General features: G+C 33.6%; 1 protein-coding gene across 2 annotated transcripts in view; it reads left to right on the top strand.

Moving 5' to 3' along the window:
- Nucleotides 1-15,537, top strand: part of TMOD3 (tropomodulin 3) — a 95,243-nt gene extending 79,706 nt beyond the window's left edge. For both annotated transcript variants that reach the window (XM_074234672.1, XM_074234673.1), the window contains exons 6-10: nucleotides 715-845; nucleotides 3,170-3,277; nucleotides 7,563-7,706; nucleotides 10,187-10,331; nucleotides 14,475-15,537. In XM_074234672.1, coding sequence (XP_074090773.1) covers nucleotides 715-845; nucleotides 3,170-3,277; nucleotides 7,563-7,706; nucleotides 10,187-10,331; nucleotides 14,475-14,509 — 563 coding nt within the window. In that variant the 3' untranslated portion in view covers nucleotides 14,510-15,537. The remainder of the gene's footprint in view (nucleotides 1-714; nucleotides 846-3,169; nucleotides 3,278-7,562; nucleotides 7,707-10,186; nucleotides 10,332-14,474) is intronic.
- Nucleotides 15,538-16,993: the final 1,456 nt, after the last annotated feature.

Below are 16,993 nucleotides of genomic sequence, written 5' to 3'. Positions count from 1 at the left end.
TAGGGGCAACATAGACTAGAATCTGTTTCCTCATTTGTGTGATGGTCATGAAGCTGGCAATCTGGCCTCCTTTTGTCTGCCTTCTGCATGTTAAATGCCCCTCAAATGACACAATTTTTAGATCCTTTACCCTTCTTTTTGATCTACCTTTGGGCATATTTATAGTTTGTCAGATTCCCTCAATATGTGGCCTCACATTAAAATTCTTAGCCACCATGTACTGACCCCACATCACCATCATTGCAGCACAAGATTGTATTAGGTTCTTTATTAACCTGCTCAAGCTATGATTCAAATTAATCTTGTTTTCAACCAGAAACACTCTTCCCCCATTTTGCTGCCATCCAGTCTTTTTTCATTATTACTTTTTTTTGTTCCCCAAACCTGTACTGCACTGTCAAGTCTTTGCCTTGAACCATACCATCCCTGATGTTAGAATGTCCTTCCTCCGTTCCTCTTTGACTTGTGAAATTGTTGTCCTTTAGAAATACCACATTAACTATTCACTGGACTGGGTACACATACTATATCAAATCTAAGATAACATCTCTTTATTCAGATGCTTAAAAATGTTCAACCATGTTAAAGTTTAGAGAATGTGAGTAATTATGAGGAACAAAATCTTCTAATAGATGATGAATAATGAATATATGAATACTGTCAACTAGTGAGGCAGTCAGTGAGGTTAATATTCTTGATTCATTTATGTTGTAGATGTGGTAAAGGGTGAAAAAATCCTACCAGTGTTTGATGAACCACCAAATCCTACAAATGTTGAGGAGAGCTTACGGAGAATTAAGAAAAACGATTCTTGTCTTATTGAAGTAAACTTGAATAATATAAAGGTAAGAATTAATGAGACTTTATTATATTGCTTTTATCCAGTTGAATCTGAGAAGTATTTAAGTTTGAATGCATCCATATCTATACTATCTATACATTTACCCTTCATAAGAACAGAAAACCTTCTCCAGTTTTATTTGAATATATAGGTTGATTTTTAAGAATTTAATGAGATCTTATTGCATTCCCTTTATCCATTATATCCTAAGATAAAAGTTGGTTGGGTTTTAATTAGTATAGTTATTTCTATTTATTAAAGATAGGATTTTACCTCAGAATTGTGTATTATAAAATTATTTCCTATATTGTCCCATAAAAGGAAAAAATTGGGGGGGGGTTGAATAGATAATTCTGTGAATTGGGGTGAAGTACTGTAGCAAGACAAGGTGAATTGACTTCTTGTTTTGTCTTGGCTAAGTTTGTCCCCTGCAAGATGTAGAAAATTACCAGTTCAGCTTATTCAGCTTATGAATTTTCTCTCTACCTATCACCTCAAATTTCTAAAAAACAGATCTGTCTTAAGTTTTGGGTTAATTTTAGTTAACATTGTCCCTACCTTTCTTCGGTTATGCAGAGTAATTTAAAGCTCCAACAATTCCCTATAATCAGCTAATATTTGTTAACAGCAACACATGGAATTATAAATTGAGGTCTTCCTCAACTTGCTTCCATTGTAATACTGTTTTATCCTCAAGATTTAACCATTATGACTTCCAAGAAAACAGTGGAAAAGGTGTTTGAGAGGGCTTTTGGAATTGTGGTTGGTCTTAATTTCCCATTTTTGTTTTTTATTAATTACAAATTAATTTTATAAGTAAAATTAAATAACTTTCTTATCTACTGTTTGAGGAATAGGTTATTATAGGTTGATTTTACCAGGCAATAATAGTTTAAATTTACACTTTCTTTTTGGCTTTTTACCTTATTTCCAAAATAAGAAATGAGGTTATCTAGAAATTTTAAGAAATCTCCTGGGCTTGGAGCTCTTTTGTTGGCATTTCATTCTTACCAGTAAGTAGCGACATGAAATTCAGGCCACAGTTGTTATTTATGGGAATGCAATTAAAAGACATCCTGAATTTATTCATTCCTGTACATTTCTTGCTCATAATTAGAGATATCCAAGTAAGATCTGTTACAGAGATTAGATAGAACATGACATAAACTTACCATTCTATTCCTGATTGTTTCAGGGAAAATGCTTATTGTGCTTTGTTTCTTCCTAGTATAGGTCCTCAAGATAGTGAACAAGAGTCACTGTACACATCAGAGGTGCCTCAAACTTGCCAAACTACTGATTAGTGAAGAATAGTTTTGTCATTAATGATCAGACAATTTGAAATTGTTAGGTTTTATTTTATAGTGGATATATTTTGATTTACTTCAGACTGATATTAACTTGTTTTTATTACCTCAGAATATAAAAATAACATTGAAGAGAACTAGCTCAGAAACCGTATCCTCACCTGTAATATTAGGGAATTAGACTAGATGATTTTCTGAGGTCTTTTCCATCTATGAAATTTAGTGATTTCTAATTTTAACAGATTTGAAAAATTTCAAACCAAATTGTATTTTCACTTTGTATTGTTGCTTAGTCATTTTGCAGTTGGGTCCAATTCTTCATGACCCCTTTTTGGGAATTTTCTTGGCAAAGATATTGGAGTAGTTTGTGATTTCCTTTGTCCAGCTCATTTTACAGATGAGGAAACTGAAGCAGACAGAATTAAGTGACTTACCCAGGATCACAGAATTATTAGTAAGTGTCTGAGGCTAGATTTGAACTCAGGTCTTCCTGACTTCACCTTTTATCCTATGTATCACCTAGCTGCTAACTTTATATTAAGAATATTCAAAGGGGCAGCTCGGTGGCACAGTGGATGGAACACCGGCTTGCGAGTCAGGAGGACCTAAGTTTAAATCCCGCCTCAGACACTTAATAATTACCTAGCTATGTGATCTTGAGCAGGTCACTTAACCTCATTGCCTTCCCCCTCACCAAAAAAAAATAGAATATTTGAAATCAGAATCTCTCATTTGTGAGTTGAAAATGATTTCCTGGATAGATATTCATTTCTCTAAATGTATGAAAGACAGTGAAATCACATCCTGAAGCTATAGTTTGTGGATTTAAGAGCATTTAGAACTCATAGACATCAACATAGATATGAAGGGGATTGTTTATTTTCATATTCTTTCAGAGCTGGTTTTTATATTACCAAGTACTATCACTATTCAATTCAATTAGCCAATTTAGATCATTATAGATGATTCCTTTTGAAAAATAAAGATATTTCCATTTTTTTCCCAAATTTCTTTTTTCAAGAATATTCCAATTCCAACCCTCAAGGAATTTGCAAAAGCTTTGGAAGACAACACACATGTGACATGCTTCAGTCTTGCAGCCACCCGGAGCAATGACCCTGTTGCTATAGTAAGTGATACATAAAACCACGTATTGGGGGTGTGGGGGTGGGTAGAAAAGGGAAATAGCTCCAAACTGCAGCCTTTCAATTACATTTACTCTCCTCTACAGTTTAACTCTTTGATAGATTTTCTCTTAATCTCTTAATTCTCTTAATCATTAAGTATTTCTTTGTTGTATATGCCTTGTCTCTGCAACTGAACTGTAATCTTCCTCTGCCTTCTATCATTTTTGTACCTCTTAGCATTTAGTGCAGGACCAGTCAGAATAGGTGCTCAGATAATACTCATTTATCACTTGTGATTAATTCTGTATTCTGTCAAACCGCAGTTTGCATAACCATGCATTTTAAGCAGCTAGGCAATGCATTGGTTCTGCATACTGGGATTGGTGTCATGAAGATCCGAATTCATATTTGGCCTCCAACATTTTCTATTTGTGTGACCCTGGGCAAGTCACTTTACCACTGTCTGCCTTTTGTTTCCTCATCTGTGAAATTAAGAAACTAATAGCACCTACCTCCCTGCGGTGTTGTGAGGATCTGGTGAGATGTTTGTAAAGTGTTTTGTCCAGTGCCTGGCACTTAGTGGGAGCTATCTAAATGTTAGCTTTGATTTTAGAATTATAGAACCTTAGTTTGTTGGCCTCATCTCATCCAATTTCTTCACATTATAGATGAAGGCATTGAAGCACCAAGAGATTAGATGAATTGTCTGAGGTCCCATAGCTAGTAATGGCAGAGCCAAGATCAGAGTCCAGATCTCGATAGATTCCCAGTCTAGTTTGTTTCCTCTGTAGCGCATTGCTTTCTCTTCAACCAAACATACTTAGTCTTATGCTTCACATCTCTTCCTCCTAACAGCTTGATCCTGATCGCTTTCTGGACCTTCTGACAGAGGTCTTAGTCCTGCTCTCTAATCACAGCATGAGATATTCTGACCCTCATTCTGTAATTTCCAGGGACAATGTCCTTATTAATACTTATTAAGGGCAGTGACCTTTGAACAAAAGTGAATTATAGCCTCTTCGACCTCCTCCTTCTTTTCCTCCTCTTCCTCACCATCACCACCATCTTCCTCCTCCCGCCCCTGTTGCTCCCCCCCCATTCCTTTGGAATGGACCAGCCTGGTGCTTATTTTGTGAAGTGGCAGCTGAGGAGACCCCTGGACTTGCCATGACCAACAAAAAACTGAAGGAAGGAGTCAAGACTGAAAACAACAATCACATTAATTTGAAGGTGGCAGGACAAGATGGTTCGGTGGTGCAAATTAAGATTAAGAGGCACACACCACTTAGTAAACTAATGAAAACCTACTGTGAACAGCAGGGTTTGTCAGTGAGGCCGATCAGATTCCAATTTAATAGGCAGCCAATCAATGAAACAGACACACCTGCACATATGGAAATGGAGGATGAAGATACAATTGATGTATTCTAGCAATCAGACAAGAGGTGTTGACTGAAAAGAGAACCTGCAACTCTACTCCAGAACTGTGCTCCCAAGGAAAACAATACATTCACAATTAGAAAACCAAGATTTAGTTTATCCACATCCTGACTACTGCAGTATAGTTTTCTCTCTTCGATTCCCTTCCCCATTCCTTTTATTGTACATAAAGTAACTGGTGTATTTGCATGGACATAATACATATTTTTTTAATATATATATATATATATATATATATATATATATATATATATATATATATATATATATTTTTTTTTTTTTAAACTAAATGGCCAATTTTTGACCAACATCAAATGGAGATGGAGAGGGGAAAAACAAACTGGTTCTGTGAAAGTATCCCTTTTCTCCATTAGTGCATGCTCATTCAACTTTTATCTTTATTCCAGTAAGTTATTTTGCTCTCACTTTTTAACAACAACAAAAAAAAAATACCTGCATACCTTGTTTGATTGGATAATTTCAGTGTTTTTTTATCATTGTAAAACCAACTTTTTTCCATATATAGTTATTTGTAGAGCAATCTCTATCTCTCAGTAGAGATGAATTACTATAAAGAAATTGTTTTCCCTTCCAAGTCAAACATCTTGTTGTTTAAATACACTTCTTGTTTAAAAATTTTTTAAAAAGTGAATTATAAAAAAAAATAAAAAAATGAAACCTAAAAAATGAATTATAGGAAGTAAAACTCCGAGATTAGCATGACTGAGAAAGGACATAGCTATTTTGATAAGTCCCAGTCTCCAGACTCAAAATCCCAAACTATTGAAAGAACATAGTGATGTGATTTCTGGAGAATGGTCAAGGTGCCAGAGAAGGGCATACACTGTCTTAATTTGCAAAAAATAAAAAGATTGGCAAGATCTTAGAACATTTTTCAAGGGAGAGTCAACATAGCTTCATTAATAAAAAGTCATGCCAGATTAACATTTCTTTTTTCAATAAGATTAAGACTGGTAAATTAGGAATGCTATAAGAGAAGCTAGGTGGCACAATGTATAGAACACTGGCCCTGGAGTCAGGAGTACCTGAGTTCAAATACAGCTTCAGACACTTAATAATTGCCTAGCTGTATAACCTTGTGCAAGTCACTTAACCCCAATTGCCTTAATTTCCTTAAGTAAAAATAAAAAATAAAATTTAAAAAAGAATTGAGGAATGCTATAGATTAAGTTTTATCTAGATTTTAAAAAACATTTCACAAAATCTTTCACATTCGTTTTTGAGAAGATGGAGCAATGTAACTTGGGCAGTGGCATAATTTATGGAGATTCAAAACTAATCAAATTACTGAATCCCAAAAATAATCATTAAGAAAGGTTGGCAGTGGGGCGGCTAGGTGGTGCAGTGGATAGAGCACCAGCCCTGGAGTCAGGAGTACCTGGGTACAAATCCAGTCTCAGACACTTAATAATTACTTAGCTGTGTGGCCTTGGGCAAGCCACTTAACCCCATTGCCTTGCAAAAAAAAAAAGGTTGGCAGCTTTGCAAAAGAACTTTAGAGGAATGCCTAGGGATGCTCAACTCTGTGCTCTTTAACATTTTGATTAATGACTTAAAGTCCTAGAAATAGGTATCAAATTTGTTGATGATATAAAGCTGAGAAGAGTAAACAATACACTAGCTGACAAAAATCAAGATTTCAGCAAGCTAGAATGTTGGGCCAAATTTAATAGGATAAAACTTTTGGGGTTTTAAAAAATAATTTCACAAGTATAAAATGAAGAGGAGTGTAGTTAGGTAACTGAATCATCTGGAAGTTAAATAACTTATACTATCTGAAAGATATATTAGGATTCAGTAGTCAGCATCTGAAAAACCTCTTTTGTAATCTTATGCTGCTTTTAGAGAGATAAAGAGTTAAGAAAGAGAGTGAGAAATCTGGACACCATGTTTTAGAAAGGACATTGATAAACTAGAGAGCAGCCAGAGGAAAGTGAAGGTTTAATTCAAGATCATGCCAGCTAATAATGGAGAATTCTCGAATATGAAGAAAAAAAGACTTGGACATGATTAAGGTTCTGAAAGATTGTCAGTGAATGTCAATCTCCTAGGGTTATTGTGAGGCTCATCTAAGAGAATATTTGTAAAGTGCTTGGGAACCTGAAAGTTCTCTATAAATGTTAGTGATGATGATGATGATGATGATGATGATACTGCAGAAGGTGCCAACATATGTCAGGAGAAGGATTCCCTCACCTGGGAGTTCTCTATACCAGTGAAGTCACAGGTCCAGTCCCTATTCTAAAAATAAATGCCTCTGGCTTTAGCTAGAAGGACATTAAATATGTCAATATTTTTATAAATTGGGGAATTATCAGTTTTTAAGTATCTGTGAAGATTCCATGGACATGGGGTGGCTAGGTGGTGCAGTGGATAGAGCACCGGCCCTGGAATCAGTAGTACCTGAGTTCAAACCCGGCCTCAGACACTTAATAATAACCTAGTTGTGTGGCCTTGGGCAAGCCACTTAACCCCATTTGCCTTGCAAAAACCTAATAAAAAACAAAAGATTCCATGGACAATAGCTCTTGATTTTCTGAGACAATCATATTCATATTGACAGAAGAGTAAATTTTGTCTTCTCTGTTCTAGGAGGTCCTAGGAAATTAAAAAGATTTGGATGTTCAAATTATACCAGAATGGAAATTGGGAGATTAAACTATAGGTAGAATACAGCTAAGATAAAAAAGATAATGTCATGTAATTTAATAGTAATTATCAAGTAAAGCTATTAAATCAAAATGTATTTTAAAATATTAAATTTTTTATTATAAATTTTTGTATTGTCTGTGAAATCTTAATTTTAATTTTTGTTTTCATTTTTAGGCATTTGCAGACATGCTGAAAGTGAATAAAACATTGAAGAGCTTAAATTTGGAGTCCAATTTTATTACAGGAGTTGGTATTCAAGCACTAATTGATGCCTTAAAAGAAAATGAAACCCTAGCTGAAATCAAGATTGATAACCAGGTTAATTTAGATACAATAATAATATATTATAATCTAATTATATCCCACAATAACTCCTGCAGTGCTTGAGAGGTCAAGAAAGGGAAGGTCAGGGTCTGAGAGTTCATGGGAAGGGCTAAATTAGCTGGAGAGGTGTCCTTATTAAAATTTTCATTAAACCTTTGCCTAATCGTGAAGTTGTCAAAGACATATGTGCATTATTAATTTTAGTCTAATGCAGTTATATAAAGAATTAAATTGCTTTTACTTCTCATGCACTTTTCTGTTTTTTCATGAGCAATAATAAAGGGTTTTTCAGTCGCCATAGAATGCCATGCAGGTAGCAGCTCAGCTTTCCATTTTAGCAGTGTTTCACTGCAAAGTAAAACTGTTAATGCTTTTCCTTCATGCTGGACCTATCCTATCCCCTAATACATTCAAATACCGTCATTGTTCCTTCAAATTAGAGGTAAAGCAACGAGATTATGAAATCTGCTTTCCATTATGAAATTTTCTTGTTTGATAGTTTCCATTTCTTCCGAACAAATACAGGGATAGCATTCTATGTATTCTTTTCTTCCCAATGCTCCCAAGATAAGTACTAATTATAGAAGTCATATGGAACCAAAAGTCTGTGGATTAGCCCTATACTCAAGCACTGATAATAATACAAAAAAAGAATTTCTAATTAGAAAAACTGCGAGTGGACTATCATCCAAAAACACCTTTTAACAAGTGTGTTTTATGATCAAAGTTAGCAAAAAAAGAAAATGAACTGTTATTTCCAACTTCAACAAAACACTCTAATTACAAAGCTTGACTAGACCTTTGAGAAAGATGGCCTTTTGACTTTTGAATGACCTCAGTAGAAATAACCCTTAAGGGGTTGATAGCCATTTTCACTCAACTATAAAGCTAGATTGCACGTGGAGAGGATTTTTATTTATTTTGAAGTCTGAAGGTAGGATCACTCAAGAGCTTATATATATAGATTGTCACATTTCACTAGTGGTACCAAGCCATAGCCCTAGTGATGATCAACATGTATAACTGACCCTCTCTGGAGCCTCAGATTGAAATAATAAACAATTGCTTCAGTAATGTTTTCTCCTTTCTCTAGTTAAAAACCAATTGCAGTTTAATGTTGAAACAGTTACCAAAACCGAGAGAATCTTATCTTTCTAGTCTCTTTCCATCTAGTTTCCTCAGTAATTAGGATGATTTTTGGCTAGGGCAAAAACTAGAAGAAATAAGTAAAGAGGCCTAGTACCAACCCCATTCTGTTTTCCTGTATTACTGTTGGATTTTAGCCACTCTCTTCCCAAATGAGTACTGCATCTCACCATTTGAAATCCAAGGTCTAGGAGGTTTGGAACCACTTAGGTCAAAGAACTCTGAGATATTGTACATAAAGCGCATGGAACAAGGGCCTCTTAATTTTCTAAATTTGCCAATCACATTCAGTTCTATGTAGCCCATAATCTATTTTGAATATCACTATTAATAAGTATCTGTCAACCAGCAGTTAAAGGTTTTGTTTAGGAGTTATTTATCTGTCAGTTTTATATATCTCAAAAATCCCCAAGGATCAAGAAGGAAACAAAGAAGATCTGGAGATGCCAAAGTCAGTGTCATATTGCTAGTTTATTAAAGCGTATGCCCTTTAATAGTATGGGAACCCCACAGTCCTATACTTATTGTTTAACCTGTTTGCAACAGCTTACATGTTACAAAAAGTAATAAAGATGGTGGGAGGGGGAAGGGGACCTCTTTGGGGTAATCATGGTGATAGCTGACTTCCTAAAAATGAGGAAGAAGACCAAAAATAACATAAAATAACCCTTGTAAAGCATGGCTATCTGGAAATGGAAATGGAAAAATTACTCAGCAATCCCATTGCCCATCACTATTACAGCACAGTGTAATAGCTGATGTACAGACTTTTAGTTATCAAGAAAAGGCTAAATGATTTCCAGTACACTCTAATACATGAAAGTATATTTTAAAATGATCCCCATCCAAAACAGATAGTTAAAAATTTTAGCACTTTGAACAGAACTTAGTTATCTTAAAAGTTCACCGTGTAGGGTTAGCACATTTTTCCAATGATAAATGAGATATTAACTGTATATGATTTTGCTATTATTCCAGCAAAATACCTTTGCAAACTCAAGAGGATTTGATCTCTGTCATTTCTTCAAAAGTTGCAAATTCAGAGATCATCTTTTGTACCACCTAGAAAAATCTTTTCACAGAAAAGATATATATATACACTTCAAAAACAGCATAGATTCAGAATTTAAATTTCAGCTATTTCACATCTTTTAGATGAAAAAACTAAGCTTTTGAAACTTCTTTTTTTCTTACGTATTTTGGGAAAAAGAGGAAAACCTAAAACTGCACACAATCACATGCCCTTGACTTTGTATTGGGTATGGCTTTCTAAGGGAAGTGATTTATTCAAGTTTGTTAATAATATTCTGTTTGTAATTACATTCTAGAGGCAGCAGTTGGGGACAGCTGTTGAATTGGAAATGGCCAGGATGCTTGAGGAAAACACAAAGATTCTTAAATTTGGATATCAGTTTACACAGCAGGGACCACGAACCAGGGCAGCCAATGCTATAACGAAAAACAATGATTTGGGTAAGACATTCTAGAAAAAAGGCTGTGATGTCCAATAAGGGTGCTTGTATTTTAAATTTTTTAATGAATTGATGATGGTAGATATTTTAGAAAAGATCTTCCTCAAAGGAAGAACAATCTTTCTCAAAGGAGTAAAATTCTTTTAAGTTGTATTCTCAATTTGTTGAGTTCTGAAGCAGGAAAATAAAAATTACTTTAAATCAGACACTGTCAGAAGTGGATCAAAAATATGTGACCCTGTCTTGACTATATCTTGCAAACTGCAAGAGAAAGAGAATGGAGCAACTCTCACTTTAATTTATTAAATAAATATTCTGGTAAGTGTTTTAGTGTGATTTTACTTGCTTTTCTCTTGCCTTTTCCTGGTGCTCTTTGCTTTCTAGATCATCCTAAGTAGAATACAAAACAATTATCACTTCTCCTTATTAGTGGTTAGTTACATATTTATATTATGCTTATATTTAAGAAATCCCATGTATAAATTTATGGCATTAAATATTTCATGCCCTCTTTTGACCAAATCAAATTAGAGTATTCATATATTCCCATCATTTTACAATAACTGATATTTAGTTCATTTTGGGAAAATAAGAATGTAGATCTGATTTTAAACTCCTTTTTCTCTCTTGAATTCCTCCTTTTCTTCTGCCCCAGGCCAAAAAAGCAAACAATAAAACAGTCTCTGTGCTCCAGGAATTTCCTTATTTATGATTCAGACAGTAACTACTTTACTGTAGTGGACCTTTCAACCACAAAGTGGGTATTGACATTCCATTCCTTGTTCTACAATGTGGGCAGAGAGTATCAAAATATGAGCTGAGCTATAAACATAATCCCTGCAACTTAATGCTAAAGTAACCTATATTCATCCTAATCTCTCCCAACCATACACATTCTCAATTCTCTCTCTCCCTCTCTCCATCTTAACTTTCCCCAAATTCTTGGCTGCATCTTTATAGCCCAACATTTGACCTGAAGGATAAAAAATAATGGTAGAAGATTAGAAGAGCCAATCAATGGAAGACCTTGAAGTAAGACCATAGCATCCTAGGTTCAGAGATGGAAGAAGTCTTCTAGGTCATCAAGATGAGAAAATCATAGCTTGGAAAGAAATACTGATTTGTTTATGGTCATTCTGGTATTACATGATAAGAGCCAGAATTTGAACCAAGAACATTTGACTCCAAATAAAACTCCCTTTGCCATACTCCTGAATAAGGACTTTTTTCCCCAATGCAGTTGAAAGTTATTTTGAATTGGAGAAAAGACATATCTCACCAAAATGATGCTTATCTATTAAAATAATTCAAATGGAAGCTGGAGCTAGTGAGGAGAGAATTAAAATATATGATTCTAACCTAGACTACGGTAGGCACTAGCAAAAGAAATAAGGAGTAGATCCAAGCAATATAATAAAGGAAGACCTTGTAGAATTTGGCAATGGATAGGAATTTGCCAAGGACTGGAGCAGGTAAAAAACAACTCCATAGAAAGGTAGAGAAAGGATTACAATTAGCTTCTTCTGCCTGGTTTTGTCTTTTCCTCAGAATCAATAGGTTTTTACTATCTGGCTCTTAGTTCTAAATCCCAATCCTCACTGTCATTTTTGCTTTAAGATCACAAGGTGAGAATGGATTTTTGTAATTTTAAAAGTCCTAAGAATTAAAAAATAATCACAAGTTACACAACTTAGAGTTTATTTGGTATACAAAACCTTTTTAGAAACTTTAATTTTTAATTGTAAATTTTCTTTTCTACTTTAGCTTCAAACCTGAAAAATGAGGGAATGTCTTTTTCATTTATCTGATATTTTTATGTCTTTTTTTTTCTCCCAGTTTCATAGTCTGAAGTACTCAGAAATTCCTGCAAATTTTTTTTCATCTCTCCAGCCAAGAAGTTTCAGGGCTTCAGCAACAAAAAGGTTATGGAGTTCACCCAAATGGTCACTGAGCTCTGAGTTTCATGTCTCTGTCTTTATTCTCACTTTTTGATCTGCTGTCTTGTCACTAGTTTCTCATATTTTGCTTTGCTGCACTTCATTTCTGTCTCTCATCTTTGCCAGTTTATATGAATCTTGGCCATTTTAAAATACAGGATTAGACTAGAATGCTACTGTGATTATACATGAACCAATTTTGCATTTTTTCAGTTACTTTGTAAGAGTCCAGAGATTCAACTCTAAAATTAGATAATTAACCTGTAAGTTTGCCTTTTAAGATGTTTCTGTACTTTTAAAAATTCATTTATTAATGTTACTTTTTATTTTGAGCATTCTAAAAATCTTTTATTTTTCTATACTAGCCCAATTATTACATATCTATCTTTCATTGTTCATTAAAATTAAGAAATTAGATTCAGAAACAAATTAATTTTCATTAAGAGCAAAATATGGGATGAACATCATCCTACCTAGCTGGTAGTCTAATAATGCCTTTGGAAATACAAGAATCACCTAATCCCTGAGTCCAACAGTAGAGGAGAAGAAGGCAGTAGCATCAAGTAGGAAACAGAACTTTCTCCTGACCATGAGATGAGCTACATATATTGACTTTCTTTAATCTTTAGAAAAACCCCCTTGAAGAGAAGCAAAAAAAAAAAAAAAGCATAAGATGGCCATTTTACTCTGCTTGCTTTCCTTATTTGAACTTTATCTATAACCTGTGCTTCCATTTGGATAGAAGAGTGAAAAATTAAGAACAAAGAGACTAACAGGCTAGTTTGATACAAGAATTTACCAATTTAAGAATGAAAAGATAATCCTTAAGATGAGAAACAATTTGATAAGTGAATCTTGATAAGTATTGCTTACCAGGAGGCTAGGACCCTTCTTTATCTATTACAGCTATATATATAATCTTGTTTTAAATCAGAAGACATTTGGACCAGTGAGCCCTCCCCTGTAAGAGACAGACAGAATGATAGATTGACTGTTTCTGGTTTCCTAAGGACCTCAGCCTGTTCTCACATCATTTATGCATTGTTGCATTGGAGAGAATAGAATGATAGCTAGATAAGACCTTCCATGATTATTTTGTACATATCTTTCAATTTACAGAAGAAATTCCCAGAAAAGTTGAATTGTTTTATTTCTGTCTTTGTATCCATCTCTAATGTCTAGCTGAGTGCACTTCATAAATGCTTGTGATTTTTTTTTTTTTTTCAACAAGATCATTCAGCTAGTTTAGTGGTATAACCCTACCCAGGGTTCTTTGTTAGTCAGACTCTTCTGACTTCTGGCTTCAGCCCTGAACTGATTTGGAGAATCCTGTTGGCAAGACAAAGATTCTGGCAGCCAAATCCATAAATTGAGAAGAGGTCTTTAATTATTTTAGTAATTAATTTTAAATTAGTTCATTTTATATGAAAGAAACACCAAAGGAGGAAAATTAGGTTGTATCTGTAAAGAGAAAATATGCATGTTGGGTGTGTCTCTGTCCTAGTTTAAGCAAATTCATTGGATGCTAATGAGTGGTCACATGATCTTTTGATTATAATTTCATCTACTTGAGTGTCATCTTTTGATTATTTTTAAGATTAAGCTACTTATCTATTAATTGGCAAGGTTTTTTTTTAAGATGGCCTTGACTCCTTTAAGGAGTATATTGCATGTTTTTTTAATTTTATTAATTTTTTTTAATTAAGGCAATGGGGTTAAGTGACTTGCCCAAGATCACACAGCTAGGTAATCATTAAGCATCTGAGGTCATATTTGAACTCAGGTCCTCCTGACTCCAGGGCCGGTGCTCTATCCACTGTGCCATCTAGCTGCCCCTGTATTGCATGCTTAACAAACTGTATGTTCAGATTCAAATCTTTGACAGTAAAAATAAATTCTCATGCAAAATTACACATATTAACCTAAAAATTATTGATTTTTTTAGATTTTGATGTTTCTTTAAGGTCTGTAAAAATATTGTTATAATATAGAGTAACAATATTGTTTGAATACTCTTTCCAGTTCAATATATAAATTAGAGGTAATTCAGAATCTTAAATTTTTAGAGCAAATATTTAGAATTGAAAAAAATTTAAAACTAAATTATAATATGCTAATATTTGATAGTAACTTGTTAATTTTCCAAAAGGTTAATATTGTGAAAACTATATTAATTTCTAAAATACATTCTTAAATTATTCTTACAGTTCGCAAGAGACGAGTTGAAGGGGACCACCAGTAAATTTACCAGCTTTCAACTTTGGAAGACTTCAAAAGGTCACCCAGATCTTCATGTTGATTTCAGATTTATAATATGCCTAGGTAGAAGGGAAAAGACTGGAAACTTCATTCTGTGTTATATATATACACACTGTATACATTATTTTTCCCCCTGTGAGGGGGGAAATTCTGTAAAATCAGTCATAGATAATCTTTTTTATATTTTGGAACATTTGTTTTTCTGCTTTCTGCACAAATCAATTTTAGTTTAGTTTAAAAGTACTTGCTTGTAGGGAATCATTGGGTAAAGGGGAATTCAATTGAAATATCACCCATAGGAGAAAGTCAGGAAAGTCATTTGCAATTATTACAGTTGCAGTTACTTTTTTTAGATATCTGGCACTTAAGTTTTCATAAAATTAATGTTCAGAAGTTCTCCATTTTTAGAATGTGTACCTGCAATAAGCTGGTTCTCTCTTGAAAGAGAGAGAATGCTAGAATTTAGCATGACATTACTTAAAAATATATCCTTTTAAGAGTAAAATCTTCTTAAGGAAAAAAAAATAGCTTTGGATACATTCCAGAGTATAACTAGCTCTCTGATCTGAAATGTCTGAAATAGTACATGTTCAGATATATATTTCAAACAAAGCTGTCAGCTTTTTCATGTTACATTCACAAAACAAACAATTCTGTGTTAATTGTAGTTTTTCTTCCAGATAGAATGTGGTAGGCATACTTTATGTAAAAACACTTCCCTAAGTGAATGAATGATAGGAACATCTGGATAGGAAAATATTTTGTAAGTTCCCTTGTAAAAACATATCCAATTTATTGACTTATTTTGAGTTATTCAGGATAACAAAGTAACTCCTTATTATTGAGTACCTCCAAATTACAGATAATAGGACCTATTAATGTTTCTATGTAATCTAATGGCTAAGGTCAGTAAATTTGAAAGAGGTATTTTTGTGAATTATTTTAGATGTCTTATGGTTCAGTAGAAGATATCAGGCTAGCCATATACATATATATATATATATATATATATATATATATATATATATGTATATATATATATATATATATCTATCTGCAAACACTATTTACTCATCACTGTAACTTTGCCAGTCAATAAGAAAAAAAATCACTGTTCTTTTTGGTAATTGTCTAGTTTTTATATTTATTTTTCGCTTTCTATTTTTTATATTCATACTGTGTAAAGTAACTCCACAAATGAAAAATAAGTTTTCCATATAAAAGTGCCCCAAGGAAGAGAAAAAGTCACTTGGTTAGATGATTGAAGAATCAAGACCTCTCCAGAGAATCTGCCCTTTGAAATAATAAAGTGACCAAATAAAAAAGATATTTGAAAGAAGTTTAGGAAGTAAGAGTCTAGGTAACCCCTACTTCATAATTGAGAGTTACTGCATTTTAAGGAGGAATTACTAAAAGAGAAAATTTGAGTTGTCTTTTAAATTTTGTTGCTGAATTTTATCACCTCCTGTATTTGTTGAACTATCTGATAAGCTAGGAATAATCCTTTTATCTTAGGAACTAAGGCTTTTCTCATAATTATCCAGGGTTTTACAGAGTCTAGACCAGTAGATAATAGTCAATTTTGGCTATTAGTTATTTACGATTAAAGATCTTTTTATTACTTTTTTAGGTTAACCAGGCTATTCTTTAAATTACTAGTCAGTTTTTGAATTGCACTATATATTTAAAAGACTGCACAATTCCAACAAGATTGGAAGTAAGGCAAAGAATAATAGAAGAATATTGCACTGAAAGGTCTTGATGGGTTATACCTAATGCCTTTTAGCAAACCTTCCTCACTTATGTTCGTGTGTGTGTGTGTGTGTGTGTGTGTGTGTGTGTGTGTGTGTGTCACACACACACACACACACACACACACGCACAAATACAAATGTATTATGCAGGTTTATATATAATCACTAAAGTTATTTTTGAATGCGTAGGTTCTCCCTCTATATTCCTACTTTCACTAAGGTTTAAAAGTTTATAGTTAGGTGGTATACACTGATCCTACCTGGAATTTATATCATACTTACAGAAATGCCTTTTTCACATGTCCTATTTCTTTAGGATCTAGTGTTACTGTGTTGAGCATTTTGTAAGTATCATTCCAGTGCCATATTGTTGTAATTCAGCATTTAATTTGGAAAAAAATCTTATTTCTTTTCAGAGAGAAATGTGTCTGAATGTAGACTATCTTCCATAAAAGAATAAATGACCATCTTAAGGGGAAAAAACTGATGCTTTCTTTACTTTCTAAAAATTAGCATCCCTATTAGCAGACTTTAAATATATTTCAGTGACTTTCTCTAAAATTTATATTGGCTTAATTGGCCAGATACTTCACTGCTACACCAAAAATCGTTTTCTAAGATTGTAAGTTTTATAGACCAACAGAAAACTTCAGTATGTTCATCTTTTTTTGTCTTTGGGTTCTAGCTTTTTAGAGCTTTTTTTTTAAAAGCTT

The sequence above is a fragment of the Macrotis lagotis genome, chromosome 4 (genome assembly GCF_037893015.1).
Source record: "Macrotis lagotis isolate mMagLag1 chromosome 4, bilby.v1.9.chrom.fasta, whole genome shotgun sequence".
Taxonomy (NCBI): domain Eukaryota; kingdom Metazoa; phylum Chordata; class Mammalia; order Peramelemorphia; family Peramelidae; genus Macrotis; species Macrotis lagotis.
Note: the sequence above shows the minus strand (reverse complement) of the source record. Positions and strands in the feature narration are given on the sequence as shown.